This window comes from Passer montanus, unplaced genomic scaffold (assembly GCF_014805655.1).
Source record: "Passer montanus isolate IOZ18808 unplaced genomic scaffold, ASM1480565v1 scaffold27, whole genome shotgun sequence".
NCBI lineage: Eukaryota > Metazoa > Chordata > Aves > Passeriformes > Passeridae > Passer > Passer montanus.
Window position 1 is genome coordinate 9,456,260 of NW_024367372.1, and position 24,833 is coordinate 9,481,092.

General features: G+C 43.8%; 2 protein-coding genes across 6 annotated transcripts in view; one reads left to right on the plus strand and one right to left on the minus strand.

Moving 5' to 3' along the window:
* The window catches only part of BTBD7 (BTB domain containing 7), a 52,342-nt gene extending 39,883 nt beyond the window's left edge, over positions 1-12,459 (plus strand). For all 3 annotated transcript variants that reach the window (XM_039712592.1, XM_039712591.1, XM_039712593.1), the window contains 4 exons: positions 908-1,097; positions 4,421-4,599; positions 5,247-5,675; positions 7,556-12,459. In XM_039712592.1, the coding sequence (XP_039568526.1) occupies positions 908-1,097; positions 4,421-4,599; positions 5,247-5,675; positions 7,556-8,371 (1,614 nt within the window). In that variant the 3' untranslated portion in view covers positions 8,372-12,459. The remainder of the gene's footprint in view (positions 1-907; positions 1,098-4,420; positions 4,600-5,246; positions 5,676-7,555) is intronic.
* A 1,790-nt stretch (positions 12,460-14,249) lies between these two features.
* Positions 14,250-23,460, minus strand: UBR7 (ubiquitin protein ligase E3 component n-recognin 7). Of its 3 annotated transcripts, XM_039712556.1 has the most exons (11): positions 23,107-23,460; positions 22,905-23,045; positions 22,700-22,760; positions 21,512-21,607; positions 20,353-20,406; positions 19,423-19,528; positions 18,185-18,369; positions 17,518-17,649; positions 16,975-17,137; positions 16,093-16,154; positions 14,250-15,305 (listed from the first exon to the last, which is right to left on the minus strand). In XM_039712556.1, the coding sequence occupies exons 1-11, from the start codon at positions 23,262-23,264 to the stop codon at positions 15,213-15,215; spliced, it is 1,251 nt and encodes a 416-aa protein (XP_039568490.1). In that variant the 5' UTR covers positions 23,265-23,460; the 3' UTR covers positions 14,250-15,212. The 3 variants fall into 3 exon arrangements, with proteins under 3 accessions (XP_039568490.1, XP_039568493.1, XP_039568492.1); XM_039712559.1 differs by lacking the exon at positions 22,905-23,045 and having other exon boundaries at positions 15,213-15,305; positions 22,700-22,766; XM_039712558.1 differs by lacking the exon at positions 20,353-20,406 and having other exon boundaries at positions 15,213-15,305.
* Positions 23,461-24,833: the final 1,373 nt, after the last annotated feature.

Consider the following 24,833-nt stretch of genomic DNA (forward strand, 5'->3'; position numbering starts at 1 on the left):
AAATAAAACTACTTTGCATTTTGGGCACAGTAGTTAGAGAGCACCAAGTGGCACTAAAATAGCAAAGGAAGACTAGCTGGTTTAAATGTTCTCTTTGTATCTTGGATTGCTAAAACTAACAAAAATGTGGTAAAAGCTTTGACTCTTAGTTTTCAGGTATATGCTATGGGAGTGCTTTAGTATTTATCCAAAGTAAAAAGGGCATTCTTACAACCCCTATACCCCTGTCAGAATTCCTGCTTGTTAGTACTGGTTTAGTACTTTTAAAAGTACTAAAACTTTCGTATTATACTGTTAGTATTTTTAAATAATTTTAAGGTTTTTTACCCTTAGAGGGAGGACTCTCATATGTAGTCTCTGGTAACTTTACTCCTCCTGTAGATAGTTTAACTGTTGTGAAATGAAAAAATTGTGAATGAGTGGTTTTTGATTTTTATTTTTTTTTACTCCCCTGCTAGTCTACTGTTTTTTGAAATAAGTTTATTTGATGTTAAATAAGAATCTTCAAAGTATAGGCCTAAATCCTTTTCTGTTTTTTAGATGTCTGAGGAAAACATGTTTCATTTTCAGGCTAGTGCCTTCTACTCAATGGCACAAAAAGTTGAGACTCGTAAGCAGTAATTGTCTTAAGTCCAGAGGGTCTGGCCTCAAGAAGATCAGTTCTGACAGATCAAAGTAAACAAAGCATCCTTCCCAGACTGTTCTCCTCCCTGCTCTTAGCTCAAACTCAGCTATGATCATGCCTGGAAAACGGAATAGAAAATGCTGATAAAAAGCCAGATGTTGTTTGTGCCCTGACACAGTTCCTCTGGTGTGGTTGTGGCTGGGCTGGTGTGGCTGGGGCTGTGCTGGCAGCAGTGGCAGGGGTGTGTGCAGCACCCCACGGGGCTCTCTGCTGTCGTTGCAGTCGGTGCTGGATGAGATGATGGTGGAGCAGACAGACCTGGTGCGCCTGCGGATGGTGCGCATGTCCAACGTGCCCGACACGCTGTACATGGTGAACAACGCCGTGCCACAGTGCTGCCATGTCATCACCCACCAGCAAGTCAGCACGAACCAGAGCAGTCCTCCCTCGGTTATAGCCAACGAGATCCCAGGTGAGCTCCTGGCAGTGTGTGGGTGCTTGGGCCCGGCGGGAGTGAGGGTCAGTTACTGAACTTCATCATTTCCTCGGAGACTGGTTCTGCACCAGGAATAGTCCTTCTGCTTTGGTCTGTCCTAAAGACATTAACTGGATTTGGATGGCAGAGTATCTGGTTGGAGAACAAAACCCTTGGACTGGTTAAACACAGTAGAACACTTGCTGGTGCCTGGCTCTCTATTCTCAGAATTTTCTATAGGGTTCTCAGTTTTCTACAAACCAGTTGTCCAATATAGGTAAGATCTGTGAGTCTGGAAAATTTCTTTCAAAAATCGAAAGCCAGAGAATATAACTTGTAAGGAAATCAGCTGAACTCTGTATGCAAGAAAAGTACTGGAAATGAGAACTCAAAACACATTTACTTCAATTTACCAAATCCACTTTAGCTTTGAAGCCAAACCAACTTAATTCCTTGTGGAAGAATGTGTTAGAGTACATTTTTATAGGCTCAAGTAAATATGGCCTCTCCTGACTTCAGGATGATTGGTGTGACATTCCCCATAGGCAAGCCAGGAAAATATATACTAGATGTATTTTGTCATTTATGCGTATGATCTTGTGGTGTCAGACTGGAAGAATTTATCTACTGAGGTTCCTAAAGCACCTAGCTCTTCCTGCCTTTCCCCTGTCCCGTTAATACTCTGTGTGCATAGAGAAAACACTGGCAAAGCTTGCAACTGATGACAAGTGGGCAGGGTCAGTGGATGTTTTGGAGGACAGGATTAGGTAGCTAAATGACCAAGATTAAATTTTAATTCAGTGAAGGAAAATGCTGTGCCAATGGCATTCCCCATTTTATAAGCTCTTCATATATCAATTAGGTCTCTCTTCAATCAGCTGTGTTGAAAGGAAGTAGATAAAGTATTCTTACAGATGCTAGACCCACGACCAAAGTAATGGATTGAAATTGCTGCAAGAGAATTTAATTTGAAGTGTTAGGAGGATTTGAAACACTGTTTAGTTATAAGATTTCTAGGAAAATTTGTAGAATGGTTTTGATTTGTTTGCTTCTTTAGTCTGGGAAGAAACTTGATAAAGCTGAAAATGAGCTTCTGAGAACTTCTGTTTGAAAAATTTTGTAAAAGCACCAATTGTTTGTGTAGAAATCTGGAGCTCTCAGCAAAACTGTGGCATCTCAGCAGTGCATTATAGTACTTGGACTTCCCTCCCTAGAAAAGTGTAAATATACTTAGTATGAATTGAATATAAAGTATTTCATATAAGATAGGACTTTGATAACACTATGTTCAATCCTAATTTCCAAAGAATTTGAGAATGGCAAAACACTGAAAACTTCTGAGAACCTGTTGCCTAAGTTCTCATGTTCTTAAGAAAACTGGCTCTGTTGGCAAGCATGAGACATCTTGACCAATCTGAAACTCCCCTGCTTCTTGGTTCTGTACAATTTAATAGGTAGGAAGTACTGCCAGTCCCTTGATTTGAGCATAGATATGAGCTCTGAGCCTGGCCAGTAGCTGGAGCGCAGGAATTCTGTCCTGGCAACTGTCTGCTTTGCATAGTCCTGTAATTAGGCAAAACAATTGATTGGTTTGCCAGTGCCTTTTTGCTAGAATGGGCAGATGGGGCCCAGTTAATGTGAGGAGATTAAAGCCTGTGCCAACCTCTCACTTGCACAGGAATCCATCCTGAAGCATAGATGGAGCTCAGGGAGCCTGGGGGGAGAGCTGGGCAGCATTGGCTCCATGGCCTTTGGGCTGGGCTCAGAGCAGGGTGTGCTTCACAGCTCAGTGCTTCCCTCTGTCCCTGCCTTCTCCTTGGACCCTCTGCCTGAGCCCTGTTTGCACAAAGCTGCTGGCAGTGTGTTCCAGTGCTCTTCCTGCAGCACTACTGTACAATGAGTTCAGCCGAAGCCTCCTCTAACTTGAGGACAGGTTCTGCAAGTGGTTGGATTTCTTTACACATTTTCCAGTTTCAGTCTGAATTAGAAATCTTGCAACAGAGATAATTGTATTTTTTTGTATATATAATCTTTCTTCCATGTATTTCATATGAATACTAATTTAAAAAAAACAACAAAACAAACCAAGGTTTGAGAAGACAGTATTTTTTAATGAAAACCTTCTATCACTTTTATGCCTACTAATCTGGAGAACTGCTTCACACTTCTCTTAGATCCTCCTTTTTAAGTATTAGCAAAATGCTGGCTGTAGCTAAACATCTGGCCATGAAACCAGTTTCTTTCAGAAGAATTTAAGTGTGTGGAGGGTAGAGGACTTATTTACAAGCCTTGAAGACTGGTTAGAATGGGTTCCTTCCCTCTCCTCTCAGTGCAAGAACTCCACTGAAGGGGGGAATATTTTGCAGTACATATACTTCTCCTTCATGTACCAATGCAAACTTCATGAAATTGGGACTAGTTGTAATTGTGTGGTGTTCCTCCTTCTCTGTAATGCAAATGTCTTTTCACACTGTTCTTGCTGTGTGATCTGTTTAATTTTTATGAGCTTTCATTACAGACATCTGGTCTTAGTAATACATAACACTTGTAAAGCTGGTAAAGGGTGAGACACCAGGACTTACACACTCAGAGATCTGGATTTGTCTTCTCTATTTATTTGCACATTTTCCTTAGGACAGAAACACCACAGAGAAATATCATTCATCATCAAACAGCAGTAAGAAGTGGCATGAGGAAGTTTTGCAACAGGATAAATACCCAAAATTATACATGACCTTCTTTTGGAATGGTTTTTAAAAAACTATTTCAATATGACTGCATAAAACAACATAATTTTAACAGGTTTTTGTTGGCTTACAGTTTGTGTAACTTTTGTAAAATGCCCTTTCTCTAGTTACATATTGGTGTTATGGTCTTTTGATTATAGAACTGCATTAGAAGTATAAAGTGTATGCCAAAAAAATCAATGTATTCTTGGCCTGTGCAATTCATGAGGGAATATTCAGTTGTTATTCAAGATATCCTGCCCCCACCTCCAATCATGGAATTCCTGCATCGTAAGGAGTTTATAAAGAAAGCTCTATTTGGGGCTCATTCTAGCAGAAGCTAGAGAAGTGGTGTATGTTTTTGTCATTTGTATTATGTGTGTTATCCCATGTGGCTTAATGATGGGCCATGGAACATGTGTTATGTTGAACAGTTCTTGGCAGAATGCTTCTTAAAAAAACCAAAAGCCAAGACAGCGTGATGTTAGATTTCTCTTTCAGAATAAATCCAACCATTGCAATCAAACTTACTGTCTCACAGTTGAAGAAAAGGACTCTGTCTTATCCCCACCCCATTCTCTGTTATCCCTGCAGTCCCCAATCTCCTGGTTGTGAAAGAGATGATCAGGAGGCTGCAGGAGCTGCGCCACACCGAGCAGGTGCAGCGAGCCTACGCTCTGAACTGCGGGGAAGGCGCCACCGTCAGCTACGAGATCCAGATCCGTGTGCTGCGGGAGTTCGGGCTCTCTGACGCTGCTGCGGAGCTCCTGCAGGTGGGAAGGGTGCCTGTGTAAGGACAGCAAGGGACTCGGTTGTGTACTCTGCAATGGAGTACTTGCTGTGCATACACACAAGTGCTTTGAAATGCCTGCGTGACTGTCCAGGTGCAAACACCAGTTGCATTTGCTGTATGTGATTTTATAAAGCTCTAAGTGCAGTTCATATATAGTTTTCTCAAGAGTCATTACCATTCAGGAGGCTCTTATTGATGCAAATTTTGGGGACAAAATAAAATGCTAAAGAGAGAGTTGATGAGAACAGTAGAAAGATAACTTGAAACTTAGATTATTATTTGTTCTTCAGAAAGAGAGGAGAAAAAGTGGTAACTTATGCTGTAGGTCTGCACAGTACATGTCAGGACTGGGAAACTGAAAATCCCTCTTCTGTTTATATACTGGTGCTAATGCAAATGCATTTGTTGGTCGACTTACAGTGAATCTGATGGTTCTTGTCCTGTTTTAAAAAAAAACCCAATCCGTTTTGCGTGGTAGCTGTAGTCACCTTGAGTGTTGGTGAGTTTGTATGTAGCACAGCCAGGCAGTTAGAGTATTAACATGTTTCTGAGAGTGTTAGTTGGGGAGATTTTTCTAGATGGCTTCCTACTTTGTCTTGTAACATGCTGTGGTTTTTATCTCTGCAGAATCCTCACAAATTCTTTCCCGATGAGCGATTTGGGGATGAAAGCCCACTGCTGACAGTGAGACAGTCTGGACGCTGTCGCGTCAACAGCACTCCCACTGCAGAAACCATGTTTACAGAACTGGACTCTTTCGTGGCCTTCCATCCACCATTGCCCCCTCCTCCGCCTCCATACCACCCACCAGCAACTCCTATTCACAACCAGTTCAAAGTGGGCTGGAAACAAAGGGTGCCAAGTCAACATCCCTCCCGTTCCTTCTCGTACCCGTGTAACCACTCGCTGTTCCACTCGCGCACCGCCCCCAAAGCCGCCCCTCCCGTTTACCTGCCCGGCGCGAAGGCGGCGCCGCCCGACTGCACCAACACCGCGGCTCTGGGCCGCCAGACGGTGGCGGCGGCGGCAGCGGTGATGGCAGCTGAGAAACAAGGGGTAAGTGTTGGGATTTCTCCTCTTTTGCCTGTTCCTGGCCACTCAAAGTACCTCATTGAAGGAACTGGAGAGAATGCTTATGATGAACTACCTTGGCTTTGTTAAATAAAGTCAGTGTCTTTGTTGGTTAGGAGGTTTTTCTGCCAAACCATCTGTCAGTGTTGTCTATCCCAAAGGCATGCCCTAATGCCTGGGAGAACGAACATTCCAGGGCAGGAGCATTATTACAGGGGCAAATGGCACTCAGGAATCTTCTGAAATCATAGAATCACAGAATGTCCTGAGCTGGAAGGGTCAGTTTCAGTGTCCAACCACCCTCTGGGTGCACAACCTTTCAGTCCTGTCACGGGTCACAAGAAAGACCAGTGTCTGCCCCTCCTCTTCCTCTCACAGGTAGTTGTAACTGCAAAGTGGTTTCCCCTCAGTCTTCTCTAGGCTGAACAGACCAAGTGACCTCAGCCGACCCTTGTGTGGCAAATGTAGCTTGCTCTAAAGCAAAGCATAAGCCAGCTTCAGTAGTGGACTGCACACTGTAATTCACAGGTGAAAGTAGTGGGGATATTTTGGCTATTTACAGGTAAAGTCTGAAGTAAACAGGTTGCCTCTACACATGTGTGAAGAGTATGAAAGCTTTACAGCTGAGAAGTACTTGAAAAGGAATTGGCAAGCAGAAATTGGTAATTGCTGATGCAAAGAACTTTGTTGCAGCATTTAAAAGCAGTCATTATAGTTTTTGAAATGCAATATGGTGCAATAAAAACAATGGACTATAAGATATCCAGTAAAGACATAGCTTTATGAAATACAGGAAGTGCTGAATGAAGAATTTGGTAATTTACATCTGCAGTAAAAAAATGTCAGTGCATAGTTGTGGCACATTAGATGCAGATTTGATCCTCAGGTTCTGATTGGAAAAAATGTTTTTATTTTCTGACCATTAGCAATTGTCTTAAATATGTTGCACTTCTTCTCCTATTTTAGAGTAAAATATATAACTTCATATTAGAAACGTGTGCCATTGTTTGGTCAAAGGTGGGATTCATAGCATGTCACTCTCCTTTGATCAATACTGACTTCCCTAATGAAACTATATAGTAACCTTTTTCATGTCAGAAATATTTCTGCCAGAACATGTCCATAAGTAATGCAAGGGGGAGCCTAGGCTTGATATAGATGATATTTTTGTTCTCTATTTTTTCTGCAATTTGTGAGTTACTTAATCGGTGATTACTGAAGTTGCTTTCATGAGAAATTATAAACATAAGTAGAAATTCTCACTCTTCTGTCTGGAAGGCTGTAATATGAGCAATTCTGCACTGAGGCAAGCATGGGATAGGTGAGAAGAATGCCACACAGCAGCTTCCACGTACTCTGTGCATCCAGTGAGTCCAGATGCTCCCCCAAGCCTGAGGCTGTCCTGCACACATGTCTGCAGTTTACTTGCTTTGAAATGGGGAAACAGAAGGGTTGTGTCTGTAGTGATGCCATGTGTGAGTTGTGGCTTCCCTGCACTGGAACTGTGTGCTGTGACAAACCATTTGTTAGGCTCTGCACCAAGTACCTGGTTTGGTTTGATAATTGTAAATGGCTTAAAGCAAGCCTGCCTTTAAGAAATCCAGCAATACATTGTCCTTAACTGCATGTTCAAGGCAAGATGCATTTAAGAGGAGGTGTAATTGTGACACAACAGCTTCATGAAGGAAAAAAGCAGGAAGGTGAAGGTTGGTGGGTAGATGTGTTCTTTAAACAGTGCAGGCTGAAGTTGGCAAGACTAAAGTAGATTAAGAAAATGCCATTTTGAATTACAAAAACCACCCTAAATACAGTTTGTGTTTAGCTGTTGTCTTTGTTTCCATAGACCAATTTCTTTTCTTTTCCAGTGTACTCAGCCCCTGCTAAATGACCTGATGCCAGACATCGCGATGGGTGTGTCAGCAATGTCTCTGAAAGACAGAAGATTGCCAGAGCTCACGGTGGACACGGAGCTGAGCCAGGCAGTTACAGAGGTAGGGCCTGGCCCACTCCAGCACATTTCATGCATTCAGAACAGACACATGCCTACTTCTCGGAAAAAACATGCAATAGAGCAAAAAATAGATGCTCGAGAAAACCCACAGGAGTATCCTGACTTCTATGACTTCTCTAATGCTGCATGCAGACCCTCTACTCCAGCACCCAACAGGCACAGTCCTTCACCTTCACCAGGCATTTATTTTGGCCCCGATTTGTACAGCCACAATAAGGCATCACCAAGTGGCTTAAAGTCAGCCTATCTACCTTCCCAGATATCTCCTAAAAAGCAAGAAGAGTCTAGGAGGGAGTACCTGCTCTCACAAGATGGGCATCAACACAGGCAAAAGAATGAGCCAATACACCTCGATGTCTTAGAACAGCCTCCCCAGAGACTGGACTTGGCACTGGCTACCCAGGAGAGCGCTGGGAATGGCCCTGTTCACGTCAGGGGAAGAACAAAAATGGAAACGGATTTAACCTATGGGCTAACCTCCAACAGACCTTCACTCTCTGCATACAACTCTGACGTGCCAGAAGAGAGACCCAGTAGGAGACTGGCAGATGATGAGCCATTGGAACATGGAGCACAGAGGAATGCAGATTTGGAAAGGGAAGATGGAGTAAGCAGAGGAAGGAGGTCTCCAAACAAACCAGACTTCCTGTACAAAAAATCTGCCCTATGAAAGCAACCTCCACTATTTCTCTGTGCCTAAGAGTTGTAAACATCCCATTCCTTGCAACTTTTGGCCTGACTTCTGTCAGAGAAATTCTTTCATGCCAGCAGAAAAATTCAGCTTTGCTCACTTGTTTTGTACATACATTGCTTTATTAGAGACAGCATGTTATCAGTTTGGTTTTGATGCTGCTTCTGGGTTTATTTTGTTGCAGGTTTTTTTGGAACAGATTTAATTAAGCCTTTTAAAAAAACAGAAACTGGTACCTTTTTTCTACAACCTGGTAGCCTTTTGCACCTGTACATCTATTTTAGTGTATTAGTTTTGTACTAATATGTTAAACTTTAATGTCACATTTAAAGGACTGTATTTTCATACTTTTGCATTTACCCTTTCACATGCTGATTCTCTATGTGCATTGGGTTGCACATTATGAAATGTATTTTCTTATGAGATAATAACAGCGTGTTTATTTTTTAATTATAGGAATTCCAAAGAACAGCACATCAAAAAACCTACATTTTTAGTTGGATTTTTTTTGTTTGTTTAGATTGAAATCTTCCTGATTTTTACAACTATGGCAAGAATCCAATCTAATATTTTGTTTGAAAAGTTCTGGCAGCTGGTCTTATCTTTATATACATAGCAAACCCGCTTCAAGAATTATATTTGGGGTTTTAAAAATCCAGAGGGATATTTAGGAATCCAAATTCCTGTGAAATTCACTGGAATATGACAGTACAGGTCTGTTTACTTTTGTTTCGGCTGTGACCATGGAGGACTCCATGATCACCTGGAAGCAGGAAGCACTTAACTAGACAGACTAGAATTGCTGATTTGCCCATTTAGAAATAAATCTAGAAATACTGTAAATTCCTTGTTCTTCCAGCTGCTCATCCGTGGGTGGGCAAAGACCAGATGAGCGGATTCCTGCTAGCATGTGGAGTGTCAGGAAGACGAGGCACGGAACCTTCGCTGCTGCCTGAACACGTGGGAGGGTTTCCTTCCCTGGCGGTGCCGGGCTGACAGCCCCTGGCCTTGCTTTCTCCTGCCTGTGCTTACAAAAGGGCTTCGCTCTCAGTGACTGTGTTCCTTACCTGGCCCCACGGGTGCAGCTGTTCTGGGAGCAGAATCCAAGAGGAGAGTCGCTGCTTCAGCACCGCCACGCTTTGGCGCTCTTAAATCACACCTCCATTGCCTGATTTGCTTTTTGAAAGCACAGAAATAAGATTCCTCTGTTAACAGAGTGTGAGGAGGGAAGGGTGCTGGTCCGGGCTGGCTCCCACCGCTGGGGTGGGGCTCAGCAGAGCACCAGGGGAAGGGTTACAATTATGAAGTACGTCCTTAATACTCATGGTGCAGTTCTAACAACAAATTCATTGATCCCTGTCTGATGCCACTGCAGAGTAGTGATTGCTGGTAAGGTCTGTTTGGTGGGGGGTTAAATGCAGTTTCTGTAGTGAGTTTCCCTATAGCAGAAAACTGTAGTTCCAGGTGTGACCTAAGGACTGCTTTAAGGTTAGGTTGATTTGTTTCCTGCAGCTCAAAGTGCTTAATACTGTTTAACAGAAATCTTGCTGCAACTTTACTTTTGGTTTTAGTTTATGGCAAATTCTTACCTAATGTGTTTCATTAAAGTATGGAGGGCCTAGTAACAACACAGTGTTACTGAAATATATTGAACACTGCATTTGCAAACTACCAAATAGCTTCTAGATGAATTAAGATATGGGTCTTTGAACCCATAAACTCTGTGTCTCCTGCAGACACATCTATAGACCTGCTTCCATGATGGTGCTCCTTTTGAGATGCAGCCATGGACAGCATGGTGTTGGGCTGGAGCAGAAACTTGCCTAAACTCTGCAGGTGATGTGGGTGAGGGGAGATTTTTTTTCCCTCTGTCAGCTTTTTTTAATCTTGTGTTTTGCCCACAGTCAAGGCACTGGGTGGTCCTGGCTTCATCACCCATCTGTGGGATTTCCATGGACTGTGGTGCAGAGCACTGTTAAATGCAGGAAGGTGTCAGTGGGGGATGGTGCTGCTGCAGGTGAAGGGCTGAGGCTCACTGGGTGTCTCCTGAAGAGTGGAGCACAGCTCTGTCTGCCTGCCTGGCTCCAACCGCACACGCAGGTCTCATCCTCACCAGCATGAGACCAGCTCACTAGAACCAGAACCTTTCAGCACACACAAGAACCCTGAAACTCCCTGGACTTGCATCATGTATATGTTGGCAGCATAGCTACTAAAAATTACAGCTGCCCTCAGAAAACTTATTATTCTCAGTGGTTTTGCCTAAAACTGATAGATGTACTTCAGGAAAACTATTTTGATTATCATAGTTTGTTGTGGCACTGTGTACTTGGGCAGAGGTGGGACTGAGATCTACAGATAGAACTTTAAAGCTTGAAATTTAGGTGGGGTGTGGCTGATGAAGATAAGTTCTGAGGTTATGGTTTGAGGGAAATCATGAAATTCTTTGGCTTTGGAATAAGCTGGTGAGAAATGCCTCTGGGGAGGACATGTCTGCGTTTTAGAATACAAAATTGTTTCTGAAGTCTCAGGAGCTGTGCAGTATTAAAAAAAAGGATGAATAAAGTGTTTAAAAGTAGGTGCAGAATGAAAGACAAGTCCTTATGAGGCCACAAAGACAATCAGGCCATATAGACAATCTGTGTTTTCACTTGCATATTTTGAACTGGGGTGAAGATGGCAGCTAACAGCAGCTGGTTTGAAGTGGAAAAGGAGGATTTCTTGTATTACTGGAACTTTTATTTTTGTACTCCAGAGCAGGATTTCCTACATGGAATGTGCAGAGGGGTGAGACCATTTTTCATGGCAGCATTATTCAGTAGCCAGTGTTCATCCTACATCTCACTTGCACACCACATGTACCTGTGCTACCTGCTACTCCTTGTTCTCTGTCTACTGAAACTTTGGTGCAGAAGCTCCTTGTTTACATGAAGCACTTTCTGATTAGGCTGGAAATTGACACCTTTTCCTTCTATAAATTAGATGGAAGTGACAGATTATTGACTATTTTGCTTGAGGATAGAGGTATAAACATTGTTTTTTTGAATGAGGGAGACTCATGCTCCTTGTTCTGTTAAAGAGAGAGCTCAGACTTGCATTTAGTGAGCAACATGCAAAAAGGTCTTATTCCCCTTTCCCCAAACCCAACTCCTCTTTTCCTTAGTATGTGGATGAATAACTTAATTCCTAAAACACATTCTTCCTTTGAAATGTTTTGTTGTTCCACAGAATTACTGTAGTTGTGTATTAGTAACTGCTGTGTTGATTGGCAGTTTCATGTTGTATTTTCCTGTTCTTAAGGATTTTCACTTATGAAATTAAGGCTGTAGCCACCTGTACTTGTAAGCCTTGGGTTTTGGTCCCAGAATGTCCCAAATGTATGTCTTTAGGGGTTCCTTTGGTTTGGGTTTGGGAAAGGGGTGGGGGCAAGAGGGGTTGGGTGTTTTGTATGGGTTTTTGGTTTGGTTTTGTTTCTGGGTTTTGTGGTTTTGGGGTTTTTTTTGAAAGAACACTAATGCTGTTTGAGGCACTGTTCTAATAATTCTATGCTTCTATGGTAGAGGTGGTGCTGAGCCCTGCTGGATGCAGGGAACAGCTTAGAGGGAAACGTGTAAAACCACATTTGGGGTTTCTGTAATTATCTGTACTGCCAGAAGGCAGCCCTGCCCTTGGCAGTGTTAAGAATTTGTTTCTTGTCCTTGTGTTGTTACTGGTATAAAGTCAAGTGCCTTCAATGCTAAAGGCTCAGAAAACTTTCTTAAACTGACTTCATGTCCTATGCAAGTGTTTTTTCTACAACCTGCATAACCAGTACTTTGTAAAACTTGTTTACGCTTCAATTGTACATAGTGTTTTTTTAAAAAAAATAGTATTTTTATTTAGGTACCTCCAAACTTGAATTCTAGTCTTGTGTGATGCATTGTAAAACAATACATTTCTCTTTTGAGTACCATTACAGTTGTAAAAAGGTTTTCACTGGTTCTATTTTTCTACTGTTGCTGAGAAGCATGTAACACTGACTTTATCCTACGTATAGTTGGCATTTCAAATAAATGGCTTGTATAGAATGTGGTTGTGTGGCTGCTTCCCCTGAGCTGCTGCTGCCGGCTGCACCCAGCACCCTGCCCTGCTCACCCAGGCTGCAGTGGCCGGGGCTGGGGGAAAGGGGCCCAGAATAAAGTGAAAAGGCTTTTGGGAAAAAAGGGGCACGATAACACAATAATGCTGTGAACACCAAAGACATGATACCAACCAGCGTGAAAGAGGGATTTGAAATTAGTCACTCTGATCAGGCAGTTAATACAGCTAAAAAGCATTTCAGTGAAGTAGTTCTGTGAGTTCTGGCTGGAGCCTGACTGCAGCCATGCCTTGTGAAAGGCACTGGGGCTGCTCAGAGCCGGGCCTTGGGCCGCAGCCCTGGCTGCAAGGAAGTGGGTGTTCATTTTCTCTTCACAGCAGCTGGACAGGTATGTTCAGTACCCAGCATTCCCAGGCTGCAGTTTCCCTGCCAAATCTTCCAGCTGACAGTTCATTACATCTGTGTCTCAGAAACAAGTGCCTCACTGCTTCAGGCAGTGACTAAAGTTCAGAAGTGTCATCTGGCCACTTGCCTGGTCCCACTCTGGTGTACGAGGGCAAAATACTGTGGGTTACATCCTGACACAGAGCACAGGTGGGTGAGGAGGGAGAAGTGTGTGGTCCCATGTGTTAATTAGACACTTTCACTCCCACACCCAGGAAGATGAGTTCTGGGAGCTTCCCAAATTAGACAATTTTAACATTTTTTCTTACAGGCTGTCACTTTGTAACAGTGCTTCTAAGCCTGCCTACCTCAGAGGAGACGAGGATGCCTGATGTCTGTCTGCTAAGGGGAGGCTTTTTGCATGGGGAGCTGAGTCCCTTCAGGTGAACCCTGCTTCAGCACAGGCTGAGAGCAGGAGTGGACAGTGCTCATGGTCAGTTCTGGCCCTGTGCTCTGCAACTGGAGCCACAGGAATTCTACACTTAACTCACTCCTTCCATCACTGCTGTATTTTCTCAAGCACAGCAAGGCTGACACTGGGCCATAAAGCATTTCTGTGATCTCTGGGGCCTTTTTTTATTTCCTGTGGAAGACACAGGAATTGCCTTTGGGTACGCTCTCCCTCACTCCTTCAGTGAAATACAGAAACTGCAACACAGAGGAAACATAACCCTGTCCTGCTCTGAACTCTACTTGCCAGCAGGCTGCCATCCCTTGTTTCACACCTGGGTCAGGTAGAAACAGAGGTCCAGAAATCCTGGGTTTGACTAGCCCTCATTAGACACCTTGGTGGCTTATCTAACAGGTCATCACTGGGCCCCCTGTGTCTTCCTGGATGGAGGATGGAAACAAAACACTACAGCAGCACTGAGGGAAAACAAGACAGTACACAGTGAACAGTTCTTTTAATCTTTTTATACTGTAGTTAGATGTGCAGTTACAGCTCCTGTAACAGTTGCTACCAAAAAAAGAGCATGTACAATACCCAGAGTTAAATTCAAAAGCAAATAGGAAAGGGCCCTGGGGTCGATGACACATTGAGCATGAGTCAGCAGTGCCCTGGCAGTCAGGAGGGCCACCCGTGTCCTGGGCTGCTTCAGGCCCAGCATCACCAGCCTCTATGCAGGGCAGGGAGTTGGATGTGGTGATCCTGATGGGTCCCTTCCAACTCAGCATAGCCTATGTTCTATGAAACTGCTCAGCTGAGTATCTATGCTAAACTACTGTTTGTAAATAAAATGGTCAGAAACAGTTAATAGTGAGCATGATAAAAGTCTACTTTGCTTTTCAAAAACCATTAACATGGAAGCAGAATAGTACCCCAGGATATAGAAATTCTCAAAAACTAGAAATTTAATGTATGTTTTGGGGGTCTAACTACATTAGGCTCCAAACTTACAAAATCTTAATTTTTAATTGCAGCTATGTGTAGTCTTAAAAGTCAGTGAAACATCTCCTGTCCCATGATTATCACAGTGGTTATAAAAAGAACATTCCATACTGTAGCAAAATACCAGGATGCTGCAGTGTTTTTAGCAACATTTATAAAGTAGAAGAAATTGCTGTAAGCTCATTTTTAAAATCAAAGCATATAACAAACCCCCCGACGCTTAGTTTGTAATTTAGTACCTCTTCCTAGCTCTTATGTTCTGATAAGCAAATTAAGATAATCTGAAACTTTTTTTACCACAGAAATCATCCCTGTCCAATACTAGAAATAAGGTTTTTGAATGTATAGAACCAGAGGGAACATTGTTGCATCAAGCCTAGGCCTGCTTTCCCGTTTGTGAGCAGCCCCGGGAGCGATTCCCCAGCGGGAGCGGGCAGGAGCCGGCAGCTCCCTCCTGCCGGGCCCACACGGGAATCGCTGCAGCCCCAAGGGAGGAGGCAGAGCCACTCAAGCAGGAAAGCGGCTCCCTGCCACCCAGGGGAGGGCAGGGCAGGGCAGGGCAGGGCGGGTTTAGCACAGGCACGGCTCCAGGCCCCGGCAGTCACCAGGGGAGCGGAGAACGGGGAGCAGCAGGACGCGCTGCTCCGGTACCCGCCCTCCTCCCCTGGAGACAGGGCCGGCTTTCCCGGGAATGCCGAGTCCATCGGTACTGAAATCCCTCTACGTGCAATGTAAGGATTTGTTAAGAACATGTTTTAGGTGCTACAAATGAAGGACGTATAAGACAAAATGATGATGTTTGTTGGACAGCTGGATTTTGATGAGAAGCCAAAAACTGAAGATGCCTTTTCTGTTTGCCAGTGAACATTGCTTTGCCATGTGTCCTTTCAGACCCAAACCCTCTCAGTCTAACTACAGTAGTACTGCATCCGGTTAGTCCGTCGCCTCTTCCGAGACTGAAATTCTTCAAAGAAGTGCTGAATGTCTTCTCTTTTAACCACCTAGAAGAAGCAGCATGAAACCCAAGTTGTGGTGCAAGAGCTTAATTAAAGGATCCTGCTTTATCTCCACACATAATACACAAAGCACAGAAAAGCAAATACCCTGAAATTTCTCTGCTACAGCTTTCCTCTTGCACCCAAGGAGAGAATTAATGCCCAAATTCTATTGTAGATAATACAAAGAGGGAAATTAGTTCCCCAAAGGCAGAACAAAGACATGGAGCAAAGCTTCCAATGGTATTTTAATGACTCTGACCTCTTGCTTTTATCATCAGAAAATTTAACACAAAGCAGGATTTTTACTAGCTCGCTTCAGGGTCATTCCAATGTAACTAAACATGGCAATACAGCAAATCAGCCAACAAAATGTGTTACTTAATAATGGCATGCAAATTCCTGCAGGAAAACAACTGACAAGACTGACAATTGTAGTCAGTCCTTATTCTTCTAAGGGTTTAGATTCAATCTAAGAAAAACCAGAAAAGTTAAGAGCTTTTCTTCCTGAATATCTTACCTAGAGCAACAGAAGTTTCATTTTAGTCTTAACAACTGCTCTCAGTACCTTGCAGACAGAGTTCTGTAAAGTTCCCATTACCTCGCAGCAATATCATTAAGGAATTGTTAAACTCAAATGAAATAAGGGATTTCAGATTTCTACTGTAGTACCAGCAACTCCAAGAGACAAGAAAAAACATTACAACAGAACATCATGGTATTCACCACCCAGCCCTCAGCAGTTCTTTAAAACACATTTTCTGGCAAACAGATTCTGGAAGTTGCATCTTACCGTTCCCTCATCTGCAAACCTCCTGAGATAGTCAGTCAGTTCTGTCTTTAAATCATTGTATTCTGGATGGCAAAGCAAAGGCAAAGAAAAAAACAGTAAGATATCCAGGTTTAGTTTAACACTGGCCCAAGAACACAACTCATTCTACTTCCTCTTGTCATTTGTTAGGTTTACTTCAGACAAATCTAGATTTTAATTAGATTATAAATAATATTAATGTAAACATGAGAAGCCTAATAATTTATGAGACTAACCTATGTAGTGTGAGTGTCTGTTTGGGTTGATTTCAGAGAAAGGTACAGAGATCAGTGAGTGAATAGTACAAGTAACTGAAGTTACTTTAAACTGGCCCTGCTCCCAGCTTCCCCACAAAAGCATGTGTGGGTCGTGGTGGGCAGGCCCAGCCTGCAACTCAGGACTGGGACACTGTCCTTGCCAGTGCTGAGCCCTGACTGCAGGAGAGAAACACAGCTCCAGGGATGGAACACCTCAGCACTGCCTTGTCACTGTGCTCTGCAGCAGAGCTACAGGGGACACCCAGCCAACAGGAGACTGACAAGCAACAGAACAGGGTAAGATAAATCAGCCAGACAGCAGAAGTTCAAATTAATGTTTAAATATTCATGTTATAATAAATCATTATCATTACAGTATCTAAGATGTTAAACAGATACTGTTTACTGTGTCACTGTAAATTTAAATTGTAATGATGGGCCAGAGAGGACCAATCCACACTGAGGTGTGTAACCTGTCATACAGTTGCCTGCATGTTACTTCAAAAATAGTTTGACACTACACTGCAAGGCCTGGTATCAATCTCCTGTGGCAAACTGTTCAGTTGCAGTGTGTTAAGGGAGACTCTAAAAATGAAATTGTATTTACCACAGATGAGTTCCACTTGCTGGACTCTGTTCATACTGTTAAGGGTGTCCATTAAAGGATCTCTCCTCTCTGTCTCTTGATCACTGGTACCCTTATTTTCATAAGCCAAGACAGTGTCACATTCGTCTGTCAGGAACTGGACTTCAAGCTCTGAATACATTTTCTGGAGAATAAAGTTAAATTGATGTGACAAAACTTCTCAGATGGAGGTGCTCTCCCCCAGTCCTTGCTGTGTTCAGTATCACAATTAACAACTATAAAAATAATAATGTGAATCTGTATCCAGATTGTTCCAGAATCTCCTCATAACAACTTCCAAGCAATACTGGATTAAAGCACCAAAGAAAATACAAACATTTAGAAGCCCTTTCCTGCTGCATTAACTCCACAGGATTCAGTGTGAATCTTTACGTGAAATGAAGGGAGGTTTCAGCATTAAGAATATTAACACAGATTTTACCTAAATCTTCTCCTCAGTGATTGTCTGGGAGCTCCTCCCTGCCTGTCCCACATCTGTGATGGTAATGAAGAGAACATACATACCAAACAGTCTTCACAAGTGCATAATTTGCTCCTCCAGTTCGATGGCCAAAAGGTGGCAGTATCTTTTTTTACAAATGGCTTGCTTTGGAGCTCTTTCAGCTTGCACACTGGCTCCTCACTCTTAGTAACTACCTGCATTAAAACGACAGTGTTCAGTACTCTGTAACATCACTTCAAAGAGACCCTGTTCTTTTTGGCATGTCCTTCTCCTTAGACAATAATTTTCTTCTGCCTCAAACACATTTATTTTTATAAACAACCTATATTACCATCTACATGAGAATTCTGATGTGGTTTCAGCAATTTCCATGGGAAATTTCTGTAGAAATTTACTGCAATAACTGTAAGTATTTAAGAACTCAGAGCTGGACCATCATGCAAGGGCAGCTACACCACAAACAGAAGTCACCTCAGTGTACTGGCCAGGTGGCTGAGAAGAAGGGACAGATGCAGCCCATCTGCAAACAGACCTGACACCTCTCAACAGCCCTGCTCCACAGCTCAGGCTGTGCTCCACAGAGACTGCAGGTCTGAAATGTCAGTGGCTGAAGGGGAACAAGAGAACAGACTGAACACCCCCTCCCTAGCCTGTACAGAGTGAGGTGGGCTTCACTTCGACTATCAGCAGCATGAAGATGTACAGGTCAGAACAGAAGGTACATTTTACCTCAGGACAGGCAGACCCAGAGCTAGTGGATGGTTCATTAAATTGTTCTGATTGCTTTTCCTCCTTTGTGTCACAGCGTTCCACTCCACTTTCTTTTTTTATTTCTTTCTTCTGCTCTTCACTTTCCTCTACCTTCAGGACAATCCCTTCATCTTCAAGGGAGCTTGCTTTGGTCAAAGGAGGAACTGGAAGATGCATACCCACAAGTAAAAATACTGTGCCAGAAAAAGTACAGGTCACTACAGATAATCTCTCAGCTTCTCCTATTCTAATACACTCTGCTTCCCAAACTCTAAGCCCTAGGAGAGGGAAGAGGGTATGTCAGAGTCCTTTACTAAGATGCTTGTCCTTGACACCTCTTGCTAGCTATCACAGTTTCAGTAACTGACACATGCTTTTTTGTCATGTGACTGTGTCAGAGTTTTTCATTTTCTCCAAACATACCTCAAAAACACCATCATAGATTAACTACACTAATCTCTTGTTTATTTAAAGCAGGTTTCTGTTTTGATGCCAATTCAAGTATGTGCCCTGTGACAAAGCTGGTTAGAAGGAGGAAAACCAAAACCAGACAAACGCCCCATTCTGTACTATTTACATTAGAAGGAAAAGGACTCCAGGTAGCCATCCTTGAAAATACCATTGAAATTTTGGGCAAACAAGAAAACTCTCAGCAGTTAATACAAGCAGAATTTTTAGGAGACTATGTTAAACTAGCTGTTTCTACAGAATTCAAGTAATCTATTCTTTTAAGTCCACAGAGCTGGTGTGACCACAGGGAATGTGTGTCCTGAGCACAGCACCAGCCCTACTCAGATTAATGTTAAACACATTCATTTCAGGTCACTATCGTTCACTCTTTGCTGCTCAGAGCATCTGTAAGAAGTGTTTGTCTCACTGCTTCCCTTAGGATGGCTCTTCAGTTCTTTGATCCAGTTTAGAAATTAAGTTCCTTGACTCAAGTATTAGATCTTCATCCATTTTGTACTAGACATCTTTGATAAAGTAACTAAAAGCAAGCAGCACTGAATCAAGATTTAAGAATGGAAACTGTTTGTTTTTAACACAAGTTACTGCCACCCCACATGTTCTGCTGCTGAAGGTGATTGTCCAATATAATTAATGAGTATCATTTCTCCAACCACTTACAACCAGTGTTATGTCATTAACCAACCATGTACAAGAAATACATGCTCAGAAAAAAAAAATACTGGCTCAGATCTCTTAACTTTCTTTACCTGCTAATTGTGATGCATAGGCCCACAGGAAATGGCAACGTTTCATGCAGGCCTGGCACACCATTTCATGGAAGTCTCCACTTTCAGGGGGAACTGCACCAAGATGCTGTCAGAAAGAAGTAAGCACGCAGAAGTGAAGCATCTATATTGATCACACACTGAACTTCAGAAGAATTCAGTCCCAAAGCTGTCCATAAATTGATGAGAATTCTTTGGGCAATTAAAAGCACTTTCTTCTGAAAAACATTCCTGCAAAGCTCATAGTAGGCAGCACAACACACTTCATTCATACACTTAACACAAAGGAAGTTTATCGACAAGAACCCATAATTGAAACCAATCATATTTTTTTTCCTCTTTGATCCTGCAACTTCAAGCATGGAATTTCACTTGTGCCCTTCAAGGCACAAGAGGCTGAATCCTTAATGCTCACCCAGTAAGTAGGGTGCCCACTACAGTGCTTGGCTGCTTTCAAAAGACTTCCCCAAAGTTTGAAATCAAGAATTAACAGCACAGTCTGTTCCTTGCTACTTAAAGGAAGTAAGAGTTTAAAAGGCATTCTTTTGAAGGAAGAACTGTTTAGGTAATTGATAATGATGTGCCTCAGCAAGAATCTTTTTCCTCACCAGCTATGCTGATTAGAGTTTTCTAATTAAAGAGACAGTTATAAAGTTATTATTTTATTCTGCAGTGGTAACCTTCAAAAAGGTAGGACTCTTCCCAGTATTTTTTAACTAGAGTGGACAGCAGTGCAAGATTAGACTTTCAATGCTCCCTTTGCATAAGCTGAAAACAAATGCCTTGGAACTCCTGTAATAATCTCTTTTGAGAACTACAGCAAACTTCCCAAGTAAGAATTACCATAAAAACCTAACCACACCAACTCGATCCTGTGCAAATGCCAGCTCTGCTATTTATAAGCTTCCTTACCCTTCCATGGAACCAGTCTTCACAAACTATGCACTGGATCATCTCATCTGGAATCTAGATGAACAATCATATTATTGGCATTAATAGCAACCTCCAGAACCTCTCACCAGTCTCAAACTGCAGTATCATCATGCAAATGCTGCTCAGTGAATTGCACTTCCCTCTTCACCCCTCACAAGAGCTGCCACTAATAAGTAGTAAGTGCTTTGTTAGTTTGCTTCCCTCAGGTTCAGCAGCACATGCCACCCCTCATACGACTGAGGCTGTGAAATCCCATTTATTACTACAAAACCAGTCTTCCCACCAGTATTCTCACAGAAAGCTGACAGAAGTTAAAACACTACTGGTATCCTTCTTCCTATAAGCCGAAATGCATGAACAGACAGCTCAGCAGAAGAAAGATACTGATATTCACACTGTCATCAGGTCAGTGAAAGATGCCAGAACCAAACTTAACTGGTCACCATACAGGACAGCATGCAGTGCTTTGTAATGAAACAACTATTAATTATTTCTTCAGAAATGTTTTTATCTGTCTCTGAACTTGAGAGAGTGGAACTTATAAAATGCCTTTTTTTTTTATTTGAAAGATTTTTGTCTTCCCTGTTCTTTAAAACACCTGATTCCTGTGACTGCAAACAACAGCACACATGTGCAAAGCCAGTGCTGTGTTTTAGTTTCAGAGAGACAAAAAAGTGCTCTGGCTACCACCTAGGACTGTAGCTAGTGCTACAGGACAGGACAGACTCTGCCCATCCCAGAAGCCTTGCCAGAGCATTTCTGCAGGCACGGGGAAGCACATTCTGGTCTCTCCTAACACGTGCACTGCTTTTATTCTGCACTAGAACACATTTCTCAAGGTTATGGTAACCCTGTCTCCTAGGGGAACTCTGCAACTTCAGGAACTGCAGCACCATTTTGTCCAAATGATGACTTGCCTCCTCATCTGTCTCTAAGGCATAAACATACTTTACCATTTAAAAAAATTATCAAGTAATTACTTCACACAATGTATGCAAACCAATATAGAACATAAGATGTCTTGAAGTGGGATCTTCTTTGAAAGACCACCCTTCAATGATCATGATCACCCTTTACACAGTATCTACCATAAACACCATCTATATGTATGATTACTACTGGATTTTGTATTTCTTACCTCATCTTCAGGATCAGGGTAAGGTCTTTTACAGGTACAGTACAATCCATAGAAGTTGTCATTATATTTATTTCCTGAATTCACCTTGCCTTTTTCCTAGGAGAAAAGGGGGAAAAGTTTCAAAAGACAACACAGTAAAAAACAAAAGACAGCAAACGACAAAAAACAGCCATTTCTGTTCCCCCTTAATTCCTAAAACCATCACAATTTTCATCAGCCTGAATATACAAAGATACTCTCCAGACACCTCTGCTTTACACCAAGCAGCAGACAGGGCACATGAGGAATGCTAAAGTTAAAAACTAAAGAGGAAAACAGTCTGCTCACCCTTGTAGCAAATGGCAACTGTGGTGTCAGACAGATTAACAGACAGCTGCAGAAGCTCACTTAACCTGTACAATTGAATTTTCACTGAACTGAAGCAGAAGGAACAACCACGTGATCCATTTCATTGACTCAAATGAGAAATGGTAACAACTTAAAATTGTCACAGGTGTCTCTGTAGGGATCACTGGACTGTGACTTGCTGACTCGCTCTGGATCCATCTCAATTCTCCCAGAACAAAACAGGCATACACAAAACCACTGTCTGTTTCAGTGTTTGGACTGCTGTTATCCTGGAAGCACCAGTGCAAGCAAACCAAGCAGCATCCTGTTGCTGCTTCCCAGAAGACTGAGATTGCCAGTTACTTGAAAAGTTAAAAATGCCCACCAAGGAGAAAGTATAGGCAGCTTAATAATGTAAAAAACCATCCCATCAGCAGGCTCCAGTGACAAACTATTAGGGCACTAATGCCATCACAAAGAAGGGAACTGTCCCTGTGACAGCAGCACAGCCTTAAATTTTCTTAAGGCGACTGCAAAATTGCATCCCAAAAGGTTATTCTGAAACAGCTTAAAGCTAATGAGAGGTATGAGTGCAGAAACACCACAACCTGCTCCTGGAAGCGTGCTGACCATGGATACAGAACTGCTGCACTCATGGATGACAAGGAACAAATGTTCCTTCTGCTCCCAGCATGTCCCTTTGGTCCCTCAAATTTTATTCCTTGCTGTAATATTCCCACCTTTTTTAACTCCCTGGGAAGACTGGAGGTGTCACATGAGAGAGCGCCGGCTGAGGCAAGACACCAACCTCCCAAGATTGTTGTTTTAACTCCGAATGCCTGAAACCTGTCTCAAACTTACCGGGAGTAACTTGCACTGCAGATTTTTGAACTTGCTATTTCCACAGTCACAGCGGAAATTCCTGGAGAGAAAAACGTAGCGTTTCAGGGTTTATGTAAAGTGACAACACGCTGGGTTTCGTATTCCTAACAACTCCCAGCAGTCCATCAGGAGCCACGAGAGCTGCGAGGCTCCCACCCGGCCGCCCCCGCCCCCGCGGCCGTACCTCTTGGTGTAGAGCTCGAAGAGGCGGTGGGTGCCGTGGCACTCGTAGCTGCAGGCCAGGCAGATGCCCGCGGGCTCGGCGCCGGGCGGCGTGCAGGTGCTGCAGGCGTACAGCGCCTGCCGCTTCACGGCGCCCTGCGGGGACACCCCGCGCCGTGAGGGAGGCAAGGGCGGGGCCGCCCCGCACAGGCCCCGCCCCCCGGTAACTGCAGCGCTCGTGGTCGCTGCCCCCCAGCACGGCCCGCGCTTCCTTCTCCAGCTCCTCGTTCTCCGCCAGCACCTCCGCCAGGGACACCACGGGTTCCTCCGCGCCGCTCCCGCCGCTCCCCGGCTCGGCGCCCTCCGGAGCCGCCGCCTCCATCGCCGGGACGCGAAGGCCGAGGAGCGCGAAGCGAGGCGGGAAACGCGGGGCCAAGGAGGCGCCAGGGGGCGCCACAGCGGAAGCGGAATCGCGCGCGCCCCACGTGACCGCGGGCGGTGTGTCACGGCGGGGCGGGGCGGCCCGCGCGGCCGGCACGTGACCGGCGGGGCGGGCGGCGATGGCGNGCGCCGCCCGCGCCCCGCACCGTTCACCCGCGCCCGCCCCAACTCTGGCAGGTGCTGGCGGGGATGAGGACGACGACGACTACGAGGATGACGAGGAGGAGGAGGATGCAGGCGAAGAGGAAAACCACGTGGACGCGGCGGCGAGCGGCGATGACCCTCCCGTGAAGCGGACGAAGGTGCAGCAGCCGTGAGGGCGGCGCCGGAGGCCGGGCCTGCGCTGGACAGGCTGTGCCGACTGTGAGTGTCCCGGGCCCGCTGCTCGGACCGGCTCTGCGGCGCTGCTGCTCCCGTTTACATGCGAAACGCCCATCCCGACACGGGTCTAATACGGAAACCTTTCCGAAAGGATGCGCCTGGGTGGGAGCAGCGTGTTGCTTGCAGCGTGACGGTGTTGTGCTGGCACCAGTCCTTTGGTAAACTAGTTGGCAAGTATAGACTTTTCTCACAAATCTTCTGATGGGTGTGTTTTTTAATAACTTATTCTGAGTCACAGTAATTCTTCATGTGACACCATTTTTAAAATAAAGCAGTAAAACCTCAAAAAAGTTATTTTGTCAAATGTTGTCTTTAAAAGTACAAGACAGCTTGTGTTTGTATGGAGAAAAAGCAATATAAGACCACTATAAGTATCAAAATTAACAAGCATGTATAAGACTGGGCCCCTTCTGTACAATCTTACAGTGGAAGATGATTTTTGCCTATCATTGACAAGGTTTAGTCACCTGTCAATCAAGAAGCTTCTGTAAACAGGTATAAAACACTCTTGATAGTCACTCCATAGAGCCTTAACCCTAAGAGTGTTCTCTAGCAGAATTTAATTGCCTGAATTAATACTGTAAAAAGCATTTTGGGGGGTTATTTTCATTTTCATGTGTTCTAGCACAATTTGTTAATATATTATGGAAACGGAGCAAATCTTGAGACTTACATACATAAGACAAAGTGTGGAAATAAATTAACCTTTTATGAGGACAAAATTGTCTGCATTCGTTTGAAATGCAGGGAGGACCCAGAAATGAGGTTCACTAAGCGTGTCTTTGACATTTATGTACTCAGGTACTCTAAGACACTCTGTTGGCAGATGGGATAGAGGCATAACTGAAAAGACGCTTTCCACTTCAAGCTCAAATCCTTACACACACAGCATTTGAGTGAATTAGACTGTGTGTTTTTCTGTAGTTAGTTGCAAAGCACCTGCCTGTCAACAGCTGGAATCCAAAACTAGGCTTCTGATGGAAGAGTCTAGGACCACGAGCCTCCGTTCTGCAAGTCCCCGCCCACCGTGCCCAGCACACGCTCCACATCCAGACAGCTTGGGTCATCCCACCAGGCCTGCCAGTGAAATTGCTAAGGGTCACATGCTCGGATGACAGAAAATTAGGTA

Coding starts and splice junctions, on each gene's coding strand:
- UBR7 (XM_039712556.1), bottom strand. CDS start 23,264: ATGGAGGCGGCGGCTCCGGAGGGCGCCGAGCCGGGGAGCGGCGGGAGC. Junction 18,370..19,422: donor CTATGCATCACAATTAGCAG/GTAAAGAAAGTT, acceptor TGCATCTTCCAG/TTCCTCCTTTGACCAAAGCA. Junction 17,650..18,184: donor CTGGGTCTGCCTGTCCTGAG/GTAAAATGTACC, acceptor GTTTTAATGCAG/GTAGTTACTAAGAGTGAGGA.